Raw genomic sequence first — 13,800 nt, 5'->3', positions numbered from 1 at the left:
TGAACACAGAGTTAATTTAAGGAGCGATTACTAATAATGGTAAAAGTAAGTGGTGGCTGTTGGGCTGTGTAGTATATTCCTATTGGGTAGTTATATTGCATCTATTTTTAGATCCAAAATACACAGTGTAATTTTGCTGATTAGCGAGTAAAATGCCTGTTTTGGGAATTGACCTGGGTACGCTTACCAGTACCGTTGCTACTATTCAAAAGGGTGCTATTCAAATCGTGCTCAATGATATATCCGCTAGGCAGACGCCGTAAGTACATAAATCGACTGTTTTTTATTTTAAATAACCTTAAATGTGCATAAAGTCACACCATAATAAATAATTATCACCTATTCTACCAACGAAAAATAATCTAACACAGGACAATTGTATCATTTACTAAGCGTAACAGGTTAACTGGAGATCGTTCATTAGCTGAGGTAATACTTTGATTCATCTAGCTAAAAACAAATTTCTCTAATACTTGCCGTGGATTGAAAAATCTCCTGGGTTTACTAAATAGAAGTGATAGCAAGATAGATTTGTACGAGTCTTACTGCGATTTTGATTTAAATAAAGATGGACGGGGGGCATACAGAGTCCATTATTGCGGTGAAAAACGTTCCTTTACAGTCACGCAAGTTGTTGCAATCTACTTACGTGCATTGGCTGATATGGCAAATAAATACCTAAACTGTGTCAATAGGGAGATTGTAATCTCATACCCTCCTTGGTTTTCAGATTCGCAGAAGGAATCTTTACTAGCTGCAAGTAGAATTGCTGGACTTGATTGCTTAAGAGTTATGAACGAAGATACCGCACTTGCACTCGATTATGGAATGCATAGGTTGAAAGAATTCAATAGTGATACTCCAGTTGTTGTGGTATTTGTGATGATTGGGCATGCCAATTCATCAATAACAATTGTAGACTTTTATAAAGAGAAGTTGGAGATCCAATCGGAAGTTTTTAGGAAAGATTTGGGCGGCCGTAACATCGATCATTTGTTGGCACAGTACTTTGCCGACTCATTTAAGAAGAAGTACAATCTTGATCCAATGGCCGGAACTAAAACCCGAATTAAACTGGAGGAGATGGCCAATAAAACCAAAAAAATCCTATCTGCAAATTCCGATGCATACTACAATATTGAGTGTCTCGTGGATGATCATGATCTGACTGGGAGTATTTCTAGGAGTGATTTTGAAGATATTTTGAACCAATCATTTATACCAACGTTAGTTGGTATGTTAGATGATGCTATGAAAATTTTCGGGCAACCGATTGACAAGATTCACAATATTGAAGTTGTTGGCGGATGCCCAAGAATACCTTGTGTACAACGCGCTATTTCAAATTTTTTCAATAAACCGCTCAGTAAAACGCTCAACGCAGATGAATGTGTTGCCAGAGGTTGTGCTTTACAGGTCAGTACATTTATTTACCTATCTATTGCGTAAAGCTGTTAATATAGGCCGCTATGTCATCTTTGCATTATCGCGTTCGTGATTACTATTGTTACGAGAGAGTGTGGAGGCCAGTTAACGCCATTTGCAGGCAATTGCCGTATGATCAAACACAACTTACAAGGCATGTAAACAGTTATATAGTGGTGAAGTTGTTGAGATAATTCAATTTGGATCACCTCTAAATTATATCGCTGAGATCAAACTTCCGCTGGGGGCTATGGGTTACGAAATATCTGCATCCTATGGCGATCCTCACGTTGTAAATTCTGATTTTCTTGGCACATGTTCGGTTCATTTATCGAACCAAAATCTTGAGGATGCATCTCATGTTATCGTACGTGCGGGATTCTCTCCTCATGGGATCTTTACCTTCATAGATTCATATATAGTCAATGTAAGTTGTTTCCATATCATATTACTACGATTTTTAACATTGATGTTTTATTATTTCTACTAATAGCTAATATTATTAACGATAAATTATTATTCACATTTAATTATCAAATTCTCTCATTGTTTGATTAATTTTTTAAAGATTAAAATCAATTATGTATGAATTTATAAATTTCGAATTTATTTAATTGATCATAATAAATTTTGTAATTGAATTTTGCAATATTTATGATTAACAAAATTTCAAATTGAATAGTCATTCACTATTATTTTTAAATATTTGTTAATCACTTTTTACTGTTGAATCTGCTTCTCGATAGTGAATCGTACTATATTATTATAATAGCATCTATGTTAAATGTTATATAATCTCACAAGAACACGAATAACGTAGATTAGTCAGGCTGCTGAAAATGATATGGATACTGAAAGGAGCGAATCAAATAAGAGGATGTTGGAAGTACAAATTAGACCATTCTACGGAAAATGTGATATGGATGAGTTGGATGGTTTTTGCAAGGATGAAGATAAAATGCAGAAAGTTGATGCAGCAGAGCAGGATAGATTAATGAAGTTGAACGATCTAGAAACGTGTATTTATGATTTCCGAGACAAGATCAATGGGTCACATAAGCAGTTTATATCATCAAATGATGCTACCAAGCTATGCAAATTGATTGGAGAAGTGGAAGAATGGTTATATGAAAATAACGAAGCGGCAATAAGCGAATTTGATTCAAGGATCTGTACTATTAATACGCACTGGGAGCCGGTACAATACAGATTTAAGGTGTATAATGAGAAGAAACAGAACCTACCCAGGGTTTTTGAGACACTGAGGCAAGTTGAAACTTTTTGTGCCGATACCGAGAACCCAAAATATGCATCAATTACATTGGAACAGCGTAGTGAATTGGCAAGTGACTGTGAGGCTTTGAGAAATTTTTTGGATAGATCTCAAAAGGAAGAGGCAAGTAAACCATTGGATAGCGACCCATGTTTCACTATGGAAACTGTAAATGACAGATTAAAATCACTTACGGTCAGAGCACAGGCCCTGATGGACACAGCTAAGAAAGCCAAAAAAGGTACCGTTTCACTGACGTAGAAGAGGAAACTAATAAAAGCACCAACGATGATCCTAATCATAATAATGGTAATAATAGTAGCGAAACTAACTGTGGAGATGGAACCAGTGGAAATAGTGTTGAAGATAAGATAGAGTAGAAAAAATAATGCATGTAGTGGCAATGAAAATTTTACAATTTAATTTCAATTTTTGATTATGACCGTATAATTAGTCGCACTTATACTGACTCTTGCGTGTATATAATATATAGTCGTATGTGTTATGTTAAAGTAATGTTTAGTATTTGTTCAACAGATTTCACATTTTATATCTAAAGCATTATAAAATAGAGATGTTGCTGAATAACTAGTGATAAAGTGATGTGTACGGGAATGATGTAAATAATGTAGGGTAAGAAGTATAATAGGGCCGATTGGAGTGTTGTTTATGAGTATAGTTACAAAATTGACAAATTTATATGAGAGAATATTATCAGAACCGTGTGCATTTCCTAGACATATACAATTGTTGCACGAAAAAGGTGTGATTTGTTACATTCAGCGTCTGCTGTGAGAGATGATCGTACCAAGTGTGGTATTAATCAATCTTCTATAACAAAACATTTGGCATTGGAACAGACTAGGAAGGTTATATATGCTTTGACAAGATTAGATAGTTCCGAGTACTTACTATTGGCATCTAGAGACCCAGCTGCTATAGATTTTATTCACCTGTCTACTTTAACTCATTCAATTAATAATCTTACTAGAGAAGGTATAATTTATGGAAATAAATTTAATGCATTGATGTGGATTAGGAGGTATTCAATTAGATATTTAGACAGGGTGTACATAATTTGATCATTTATCTTTTGGAAAGCATTGATTGTAAAGATATAAAGTTTAATAGACTCGGGAAAGTTAGATTATCATTTTGGAATAGGATACTGAAGTGACGCGATTTTTCATTTACTTATTTGTAAAAAATAATTTCACAACTATTGTGATATGTTTAAGTGTCTGATAAGATTTAAAGGCCCTGGGAATGCATTTGCTACTCCAATCAGTTCCAGTGTGACTGATAGTCCATATAGATTAACCAAATTCAAATTGAAGCCAATACGACACGATTTTCAGGTAAATATTCAAATTAAGTAGAATGTTCTTATGTTAGCTGATAACAAATGTTTGGAAAGGGCAGCAAAGGAAGTTATATCATCAAAACTACCACCTGTTCACACACAATTTTCTGACATGGATCCAGGTGATAGTTTACAATTTGGTAGGAAATTTGTGGATCAGAGGCCGTTATCAAAGAGTAGGGGATTTTGGGTTGTATTTAGTAAACGAATAAAATCTAGCGCATATATATTACCTCCTAAAACAATATCTCTAGTACTTCGTGCATTTCACGTTGCTAATAAAGATACCGGTGCGTTATTGTCAATCTAGGAATATATGTGTCACTAGCTGATCCTATAAAATATATCATTAAATCAATAGATGGAACGTCGTTGTATTGGATTGTAACCGTTTTATCAAAGAGATTAAAGGGTAATTGTAATAAAGAATTGTTTGATATGTTGGCCAATCACCTCCAAAATGTATTATACCAAGTTACCGGTGAGTTGATTTTCACATTTAACATCATAGTGTGCCCAATTGTTAATTTAGGGGCAATGGCTGTTGAAATATGCAAATGTCTGTATGAATCGGGTTATAGAAAATCAGATGTATGTAAAAACGTAGGATTGAAGGTTGTAAATTCTGGAATTGGTGTTATAGGTATCAAAAACACACATGTAGATGCAATTCACGCCATTTTTACATTCGGATTGTTTAAATTTAGATGCGATAAAATCCATAGGGAATTGGAAAATATTATTATTGAATATATTGACCAATTGAACGTAGGGGATTTATGATATAGGCAATAGATGTTGCAAAGATTGTAATTGGATTCGATAGATCTAGTTATGACCCGGCTAGGGTGTTAAATTTATTAGAATTTAAATTAATGAAGATAATTTGTGATATATCAGAGTAAGGATATTGTACATTTAGAAATTATAAGAATGACTTTATAATTGCAGTTGATAGGTCATCATGTGTTGAAAGGGTTAAGGAGACTGTATGTATTGTGCAACAAAATTAATTTTATAAATGATAAGTGATTAATTAATGAATCTCTATTTATTATTCATATCAAAAATGTAGATTGTGATTATGTAATATAACAAAGTGACATGTCTTTTAGTAAATATCTGTTGACAAATGTGTTATATCCTAACGATAAATTGAAATGAAAACGTATATTCATTTTAATTGGTATTATAATGTCGAGAAATAATATATTAATACATAGGCAACAATAACAATAGTGAATCTGATTGATAGTATACCATTAAACATAAATTACATTATCTATCACTGAGCCTTCTGCATTGTTAATAATTCATTTACATAATCGCTTTTTGGTATAGATAAAATATACAATAAAACAAATAGGACTAAATTCGATGATTTTACAATGAAATTTCGAGACATCTTTATCTGATCTATAAGCACCTAATAAAGATATATCCGCATGTACATGAATAATAAAAGTTTAATACAAGTTTCTGCACGAAAAAGTAAATATATGTCTGCATTAAACTAAAAACACCGGACTAACTTTGTATTAAATTGTATATGTGACGGATAAACTAGTATATATCAATGATACATTAACCCTTGATTTATTTGTGTTCAGTGATGATTATGATAATATTCAAACTTTAATTGTCAAACGAATGCTAATTTGAAGAAATTTTAAATTAAATTGGCAAATCGCGTTAACAATATCTGAAAATGGTGATGAATTAGAGGTGAAATAAATTTGCAACATTAAGCGAAATAATAATAATAACGACAATTATACTTGTTACGCAGAATTTTTGGCATCATTCTTATTATATTAAGCTATTTTAAATCATAGCAGAAGCAAAACTATAGATTAATGTCTGAAAATTATAGTATATCAATTCCAAAATATTATAACATATCATCAGAGAATCGCATGAAATAAATTATGTGTACATTTAACATAGTTTACGCTAATTTCCAAACTTTAGACTTGAATAAATATTTTGATAAATTTTAGAAATATATCATAATACTGGATCTATATGTGTTAAAATAATAATTTGAATGATATATTGTGAAATATAGATAAAATATATAGTTTAAACTTATTTTTAGATAAATATCCATCAAAAATATATTTCAGATATGTATTGAGTAATACGTATGTCCTCACAACTAATTTATATCTTAGGTAGGTGGGGATGATAGTACCGATCCGATGTTTCACTTGTGGAAAGGTTATTGGTAATTTATGGAATAAATGGTTGGATAAATTATCTAGAGATATTCCAGAAGGGTAATAATTTTTCAAATTAAGGCAGGCTCTGGATGAATTGGGCCTATCTAGATATTGTTGCCGTAGGATGATACTAACCCATGTTGATTTGATTGATAAATTACTGGCATATAATAGTAAGTTAATTAATAATGAAGTTTACGAAAAGAGGACTATTAATAGTTAATTATTATACTCATACAAATTAATAGAGAAGTCAATTATAAAAAAAATCACATATTAGACTTATCCATAATATCATTTTGTTTTTCTAAATGGAGGCAAAACCTACTGAGCATTTCTTTCAAATTGTTAATCAACTCAACTTCCTTGTTTGCTCGTTCTTCAGGATTTAGTATGGCCTTTGATCTTTGATCTTCCACAGAATAATGTTCCTTCTCCTTCAAAAGCTTAGCTTGATTCATTCTCCAATGACTAAATGAATTAATCATTACCTTGAACCAGACATAACATAGCCAAGTGATTCATATTTCTCAACTTCCTCAGGCGTCATACCTGCGGCCTTTCTCGATATTCTATTGTCATTTAGCGCATATTGAGTTAATGTTCTTGATTTGCCTTCTGCTATTTGAGGTTCATCGCTGGAATTAATTAATATCTTACTTTATTGATTTATTTATTGCAGTCTCATGGACAGCCATTGGCATTGGTCCATAATCCTCATCAGAATCACTATAATTTTTATCATCATTATCAGATGCTAGACCTTTATCTTTATTATCAGATTTAGACTTGTACTCGCTCTTATTACATTTATGCCTTTTGTATTCAATAGAATCGAAGTCTAAACCAGAAATATTATTATTTATATTGCCTGAATGGATCTTATCCTCTTCATTATTCACTGAAGTGGGAGATTCTTCAATACTAACTAAGTTACTAGATGAGGATAATTCATTTAGGACCGATTCCCAAGTTTCAGGCGATAATTCTCTAGATGAAATGTATAAATCGGATTCCATTAATTCAAATCTCATCCGTTCTTCATTGCGATATTTTTGCCATTCGATAAAATCATTCCATTCAGATTTACTAACATTCTTTCTACCAAATGGTATTGGAACTGATAATCTGCCCATTATTCATATACAATTAAATAGAAACATTATCAATCAATCATTATATTACATCTTTATATGTAGAATAGATTGTGGGTCGCTAAGCATATGCAACACATATTCATAGATATCGTGGCACTAAACTGTCTAGGATTTAAAGATCAATTGAAAATGTTTCTAAAAGTTTATTTGAATTATATTTCCTAACATCATGGAAATAACTTGCAGATGTTAACATGGTAACTCTACTGTATATATGCTGTAAATTTTTCTGTAATTTACAAACATCTTTAGTCAATCTTATCAATTCTTCAGTAACAATTTTATCAGCATTAAAACTGCTATTGACGGTCGAATCTAGAATGCAACAAGTCAATTCTACAACTTTTTTTATCCATATTATAGGATCAAAATTGCAATAAACATTGCTTGACAATTCTGTCAACTCCACACCATTATTAAATGAATCTAACCATTTTAACAACATTCTAATTAAAATGTCAAATGATTTCTGATTGAGATGTTTTTTAAATGCCATAATTAAATGGATGGGTGATATATTAAATGATTCTATGAAAACTGGTAGTAACAATTCAGGATCCTTTAATAAGATTTTAACTGCATCTTCGTCCTAAATATTGTATTAAATTACCCTTAATGTTTCTAATTGAAAAAGATTCCTCACATTCGTAATATTAAAATCTTTATCCAAATTTAAATAATTAACATTATTGTCGAATGATCGGATCGCCTTTTCAAATTGAAAAGCAGATGAAATTCTATTGAAATTATCAGTATTTAAACTTATAGTTTGGTATCTTTCATTTTTTGAGTAAATCAACAATAATAAAACATTATTTCCATCAATGCCCCCAAATATATTGGTTATTTTATCATCCGTTGAAAATGTTTCATTTAACAATTCAAATTTGGGCCATTTGAATAACTTAATATTGACGGAATCTGATGTAGAATTATATTTACCCCAAATTTCATGCGATATAAAAAAATTGCCATTGAAATCAAAAAATCTTTCAAATGTTAAATCTAGAAGCTTATGATCCAATGTAGCTCTTGCGAGATTGGATTTTTCGCAGAAAAACCAGCATCTATAACAAGAAAAAACATTATCAACATTCATCTTCAATTTATCATTGAGTGAATTATGCCGTAAGATAGCAAATTTTTTAGAAATTACAGATATCAATGCATATTTGATATCATCTTTAATGCGATATATTATGATGATTATACCAAAATTGTCGTGGAATATATATTCATCAACAAATTGAATATCCAATAACTCAATATGATCCTCAAAGGATAATAAATTTAATGTCTCTATTATTTCCAAATTTTTAGATAATCTTAATTCTAAGCGAAATGTTTTTTCATGAGCAGTTAGAGTGATTATATTCCAATCATAACTATTAACCAATCGACATGAAATTACAGATAAAATTGTAGCTCTTGACTAAATTATTTAATACAAACCTTTATTACATTATAAACAGTTAGTTCTTCACCTGCATTTAAAATATAAAGATGGTTTTTTTTTGAAAAAACAAATTTAGAAATAGAATCATTAGATACCAATGGAGTTAGATGGTATTTGGTCGGATAATCATCACAACATTCTGGAGGTAATTTATATGAAAACTCAAAATCTTTCTTAATAGATACAACTGAAATGTTTTGACTTGGATTCAGAACAGTAAAAAACTGATTTGAATAGTTTATGACGGATATATCACCGTCAATATCACGTTTTAGCTTCATAAAAATATAAAAGATATATAAGTACTTATATAATTTGACATTTTATTCAATTTGTTAGCCTAAACTAACTGCCCCAATTGATGAGTAGTTAATGTCATGCCGAAATTGTGCCTCACTTAGACGTCTATATTCTACATTTAATAAATCTAATAAATCTGATTTAGACCAATTAAAGCATTCATCTCGGTTTAAAATTGGTTTTAAATATATATTATCCAATGCAGCTATATGCGGTGTTGTTGGTGGTTCAATTTATCTATTCTCCGAATCTAGAAAATATTCTCAAAGAGGTAATTCAATAATTAATCAGCAAAAATTCAATCTAGCGTACAGGGTACACCTTTAATTGGTGGTAGTTGGTCTTTAATTGATCATAATGGGAAAAGACGCAGTGAAAAAGATTTTTTTGGAACATATACTTTAATATATTTCGGTACAATATACTATATTTAGGTTTTGCGAATTGCCCAGATATATGTCCTGAAGAATTGGAGAAACAAAAGATTGTTTTGGAAAATATAGGTGATTATTTCGTAATTTAGATAAAAAATTCGGAAATGTTATTCAACCATTATTTATATCAGGTTTGAAATTGTGTTATTTAGTTGATCATAATCGTGATACTCCTGAGAAATTGAAATCTTTTGTTAAACTATTTCATTCTCGTTTAATTGGATTAACTGGGAACGAAGATGAGATTAAAAGAGTTACAAAATTGTTTAGGGTTTATTATAATCCTGGGGTTAAATCAGATGGAGAATATTTAATTGATCACTCAATTATCCATTATCTTATGGACAAGCAGGGAAAATTCATAGATCTCTACGGTAAAAATCTTACACCGCGTGAAATGGTAAATAAATGCTTATGTAGACAGCTAAAATAATGCAGGTTATATCACAGCGGAAATGATGTAAGGAAGTTATGAACTCTAATTTTATTCATATGGAATTATTCATATTATGAATTGGATTTATATCAAATTATACTATTTCACCAATTCATACATTTATCTTTATGCTAATAAGCCATAAACCTGCAATTACTGTATACAAGTAGAATCACATTAATTAATACTTAAGGGTAAATGTCGTAAAAATGCGGCAAATATTGCCATTGATACTATATTTTATATAATAAATAATAGATTTACATAAAGTAAATGGAATATACAAGTGATGATGTAAGTGTGGAATAAGGTGTATATCACTCGAGATGAAAAATCGATCAGATAATAAATATGGAAATCACAATCGCTACTTTTTCCGATTTAAAATTGCGCTTCAAGAATGTTTAAAGCACCATGTAAATTGAAATGAATAATATTTTGTGATCAAAAAATTAAATTTTATAAATGGGTTGTTTTCAGTTGTGTAGTTTTTAGAGTATGGTTTATATATATGCATTATCATCTTTGATAATTCATATTGTGACAAATTGCGGAAAACACGATATTGTATCAATAGAGATTGTTGGATCCAATTAAGGGTTTAAAAAATAAGTGAATATGGCGTTTTAGGGATAATAACTATGTTAAAATTTTTGTTATGCTCATTCAACAAAAAAACTTGATAGCCAAACATAATTACCCGTATAAAAGTAGATGTAATTATGATGGTTAAATAGGAATAAAGAAAAAATTTTAACTACAATTGTAAAACAAGAAGAGTATTTCTTCAGATGAAGATGAAAGAACAAAATTAGTGATGAAATAGATATTAAGTTCATCACTGTCAATTCTTTATACCTTCTTAATTTTAGCAATGTGTCTAAAATATTAAACCAAAATTGATCATCTCATATATAAATCTTTAGCATGTATATCAATATATCATGGTAACCTTGTCAACATGACGCAAAGCATGTATTATACGAATATCAATTATTAGAATAATTTGTAAAGAGACATATTACAATTATTGTTTACATTATAAACAATAATAAAGAAGTTTAAAGTGTTTGTTTGTTTATTTATTTAAAAAATTATCCTGCCGTAGACCTTTTTCTCCCCCTAAGTCTAACTTGATCCAATCGCTTAATGACATCATCACCTTTGTCAAAAGATTTAGAATATTGAAAAAGAAATGCATCAAGCCATTCCTCAGAATAACAACCCAATGAGCATCTGATACATTTTTCCAAAACATAAAGATCTACAGCCCTATCCTAAATGTATAAATATAAACTACCTCAATAGAAGTGGAGTTGTAAGATAAACCAAAGTCAATAATACACGGAGAAACTTGTTTATCAAGAGGTAAATTGATATCATCACTTAATTTTCTACAAATAATATTACATGTGGTCAAATCTCCATGAATAACATTATTTTTATGAATGTTTGCTATAGTGTTGGCTAATATGACAGCAAATTCAATATTAACAAATTTTGGTGAGTTTTCTAAAAAATCTTTGCAAATGGAGCCATAAACCCATTCCATACAAATAATATGTGATTCTTTGTCAACATAATAAACTTTAGGTACGTCAATACCAAATAGGGATAAACGATTTAATATTTTAATCTCATTAGATAAACGGTGTGTAGATATAATTTTATCAATTTGTGGGTGCCTATATGTTTTAGGAAGCCTCTTTTTTATCGCGCATTCATTTCCATTATAATTACCGCGAATCACTTCCTAAATTGAATAAAATATACCGCTTCAGCACCAAGCATTTCAGCAAAAAATTAAATGGTTAATAAATAACATTTATATAAGTATCATTAATTAGTAGATATAATGAAGTTGTAATATACATGTCTAAGCATTGTAGTTGTGAACCTATATAATGGCCCCATAGGCAATGGACCCATCTTACAGTATTCGTGTACGTAGGTTTATGACAAATCCTCTATTGAAACGGAAGCAATTCTGTTTGGAGGTAATTCATCCCGGAAAACCATGCGTAAATAAGGAGAAACTCAAAGAGAAGATTGCTAAACAATTTAAAATATCAGACCCGAAGACAGTGATCTTATTTGGATTCAAAACTCTATTTGGTGGCGGTAGAAGTACTGGGTTTGGTTTGATCTATGATAATATTGCAGCAGTTAAACGATTCGAGAGAACTTATCGTCTTGTTAGGAATGGACTAATGGAAGCGCCTGCTAGAATTGGTCGCAGGGCTTCTAAGGAACTAAAAAATAGACGAAAGAAGGTAATTTTGATATTATTATTTAGGTTCGTGGAAAGGAGAAAGCCAAATGCAGTAGCGCTTCCAAAAAGAAGTGAACTGTATTAACCAGTAAACTGCCTATTAAATACTGATAATTTGATTGTTCGTTTCTAGAACAATCATTAACTTATATTAATAGATCAATAAATCAGGTGATAATTTTACCAAAATATACAATATTTTCTTTAGGAACTTATTAATAATACTACAATCCACATATATGTATATATATATGTTAAATTTATCATTAAAATGCTACGATTGGTAACTTGTTATATAGATGAAGTTAATTCGTAATTAGTCTAATGGTTATATTATTCATTGTAATCTAGTAGTTGATTACCTTTACATTGTAGCATTAGCCAATTAAAATTTGAAATTACGGTTTTAGAAAATCACGAGTACTATTGTCCAAAGCGTATGAGGTTGAAGCCAATAAAGCCAGTATGTGCCTAAGTGAATGAATTCATACCACAAACCATTCTTAAATAATTTAATTGCTGATATACTGGTGGAAGTTTTCATAAACAAAATGAATTGTCTTAGTAATGATAAATTTATCGTTAATGGTAAAAGGAATGCATAACTGATGGGGACTGTAGAATTTGTAATATTTGCAGCTAATAATAAAGCAGATAAAAGAGTAGTAAGAGAATGCCATCTTATACAAGCTTTACCAGTAGTTTTACCCGAGTCATCTGTTATTCCAACCATTCTAAACCCTACTTTTAGGCAATCCTTCCTATTTAACCATGCGATAAGATAAAAATGCGGCATTTGCCAACAATATAACGTATAGAATAGTATCCATGGTGAAATTTCACTCAGTTGTACATTTGAAATAGTAGAACCAATAAGAGGTGGCACCGCCCCAACTATTGCTCCAATTTGAGTGTTATATATTGTTCTATCTGTGTCAAATTAATCTAACATTTTAGTGGCGTATAAATCAATGTATAAGCTAGAATGTTACTCAATCCTATTATCGCAGAAATAGGTGATATATAGGCCAAAGTAGTTGTGCCAATTGTAGCGAATGTTATGCATGCTGCAATTGCCTGTTTTTTAGTTATTTTCCCAGTGACCAAAGGCCTATATTAAAATTTTTTCGTGCCTATTACAAGTTCTACTCATTTTAATGTCATTTTTAAGTTCTATTAATTGGTTTGCTGCTTGTGAGGATGCAGAACAGCAAAACACTCCTAAGCCAAGTGCGATGGCTGATTGGATATCCCAATCTGAGGATATATAGTAGCCAGAATAACTAGTTAAAGTTACCCATGATGATAATTTAATTTTAATCAATCCTGGTATGTGTCTAATAGTGCCAAGCCATTGAGATGATGACATTATTACGTACTGAAATTTGCTATGTATATGATTCTAAAGTTGTTTCGCCATATAAATTTATTTTATTCTAAAAATTACATTAAATAAGTTGTG

At 30.6% G+C, this 13,800-nt stretch overlaps 10 protein-coding genes across 10 annotated transcripts; 6 read left to right on the top strand and 4 right to left on the bottom strand.

Moving 5' to 3' along the window:
• BmR1_04g08767 (Heat shock protein homolog pss1) lies at nucleotides 153-3,078 on the top strand (the record flags this gene model as incomplete). Its single annotated transcript, XM_021482721.1, has 7 exons — nucleotides 153-259; nucleotides 372-429; nucleotides 451-1,416; nucleotides 1,464-1,579; nucleotides 1,600-1,852; nucleotides 2,246-2,939; nucleotides 2,960-3,078. 7 exons carry the CDS (start codon nucleotides 153-155, stop codon nucleotides 3,076-3,078), a joined length of 2,313 nt encoding a protein of 770 aa, XP_021337894.1.
• On the top strand, nucleotides 3,368-3,875 carry BmR1_04g08766 (hypothetical protein; the record flags this gene model as incomplete). Its single annotated transcript, XM_021482720.1, has 3 exons — nucleotides 3,368-3,461; nucleotides 3,482-3,740; nucleotides 3,761-3,875. 3 exons carry the CDS (start codon nucleotides 3,368-3,370, stop codon nucleotides 3,873-3,875), a joined length of 468 nt encoding a protein of 155 aa, XP_021337893.1.
• A 52-nt stretch (nucleotides 3,876-3,927) lies between these two features.
• On the top strand, nucleotides 3,928-5,074 carry BmR1_04g08765 (conserved Plasmodium protein, unknown function; the record flags this gene model as incomplete). The annotated part of the gene is made up of 7 exons (XM_021482719.1): nucleotides 3,928-4,056; nucleotides 4,078-4,351; nucleotides 4,372-4,542; nucleotides 4,594-4,704; nucleotides 4,726-4,829; nucleotides 4,850-4,962; nucleotides 4,984-5,074. The coding sequence occupies 7 exons, from the start codon at nucleotides 3,928-3,930 to the stop codon at nucleotides 5,072-5,074; spliced, it is 993 nt and encodes a 330-aa protein (XP_021337892.1).
• On the top strand, nucleotides 6,246-6,506 carry BmR1_04g08755 (DNA-directed RNA Polymerase II subunit L; the record flags this gene model as incomplete). The annotated part of the gene is made up of 3 exons (XM_021482718.1): nucleotides 6,246-6,340; nucleotides 6,362-6,456; nucleotides 6,478-6,506. 3 exons carry the CDS (start codon nucleotides 6,246-6,248, stop codon nucleotides 6,504-6,506), a joined length of 219 nt encoding a protein of 72 aa, XP_021337208.1.
• On the bottom strand, nucleotides 6,553-7,419 carry BmR1_04g08750 (UPF0396 protein; the record flags this gene model as incomplete). The annotated part of the gene is made up of 4 exons (XM_021482717.1): nucleotides 6,553-6,590; nucleotides 6,612-6,754; nucleotides 6,775-6,921; nucleotides 6,944-7,419. The coding sequence occupies 4 exons, from the start codon at nucleotides 7,417-7,419 to the stop codon at nucleotides 6,553-6,555; spliced, it is 804 nt and encodes a 267-aa protein (XP_021337891.1).
• A 133-nt stretch (nucleotides 7,420-7,552) lies between these two features.
• On the bottom strand, nucleotides 7,553-9,177 carry BmR1_04g08745 (hypothetical protein; the record flags this gene model as incomplete). Its single annotated transcript, XM_012794881.1, has 3 exons — nucleotides 7,553-8,029; nucleotides 8,051-8,872; nucleotides 8,893-9,177. The coding sequence occupies 3 exons, from the start codon at nucleotides 9,175-9,177 to the stop codon at nucleotides 7,553-7,555; spliced, it is 1,584 nt and encodes a 527-aa protein (XP_012650335.1).
• Nucleotides 9,269-10,089, top strand: BmR1_04g08740 (sco1/2-like protein; the record flags this gene model as incomplete). The annotated part of the gene is made up of 6 exons (XM_021482716.1): nucleotides 9,269-9,467; nucleotides 9,488-9,610; nucleotides 9,631-9,699; nucleotides 9,720-9,761; nucleotides 9,783-10,030; nucleotides 10,051-10,089. 6 exons carry the CDS (start codon nucleotides 9,269-9,271, stop codon nucleotides 10,087-10,089), a joined length of 720 nt encoding a protein of 239 aa, XP_021337890.1.
• On the bottom strand, nucleotides 11,161-11,857 carry BmR1_04g08735 (TP53 regulating kinase; the record flags this gene model as incomplete). Its single annotated transcript, XM_012794879.1, has 3 exons — nucleotides 11,161-11,343; nucleotides 11,367-11,819; nucleotides 11,840-11,857. 3 exons carry the CDS (start codon nucleotides 11,855-11,857, stop codon nucleotides 11,161-11,163), a joined length of 654 nt encoding a protein of 217 aa, XP_012650333.1.
• BmR1_04g08730 (small subunit ribosomal protein S24e) lies at nucleotides 11,986-12,413 on the top strand (the record flags this gene model as incomplete). The annotated part of the gene is made up of 2 exons (XM_012794878.1): nucleotides 11,986-12,339; nucleotides 12,363-12,413. The coding sequence occupies 2 exons, from the start codon at nucleotides 11,986-11,988 to the stop codon at nucleotides 12,411-12,413; spliced, it is 405 nt and encodes a 134-aa protein (XP_012650332.1).
• On the bottom strand, nucleotides 12,737-13,707 carry BmR1_04g08725 (ATP-dependent RNA helicase DDX23/PRP28; the record flags this gene model as incomplete). The annotated part of the gene is made up of 4 exons (XM_021482714.1): nucleotides 12,737-12,809; nucleotides 12,830-13,268; nucleotides 13,289-13,449; nucleotides 13,472-13,707. 4 exons carry the CDS (start codon nucleotides 13,705-13,707, stop codon nucleotides 12,737-12,739), a joined length of 909 nt encoding a protein of 302 aa, XP_021337889.1.

Source organism: Babesia microti, chromosome IV (genome assembly GCF_000691945.2).
Source record: "Babesia microti strain RI chromosome IV, complete genome".
In the NCBI taxonomy this organism is placed as follows: Eukaryota; Apicomplexa; class Aconoidasida; order Piroplasmida; family Babesiidae; genus Babesia; species Babesia microti.
This window is presented reverse-complemented; position numbering and strand designations above follow the sequence as displayed.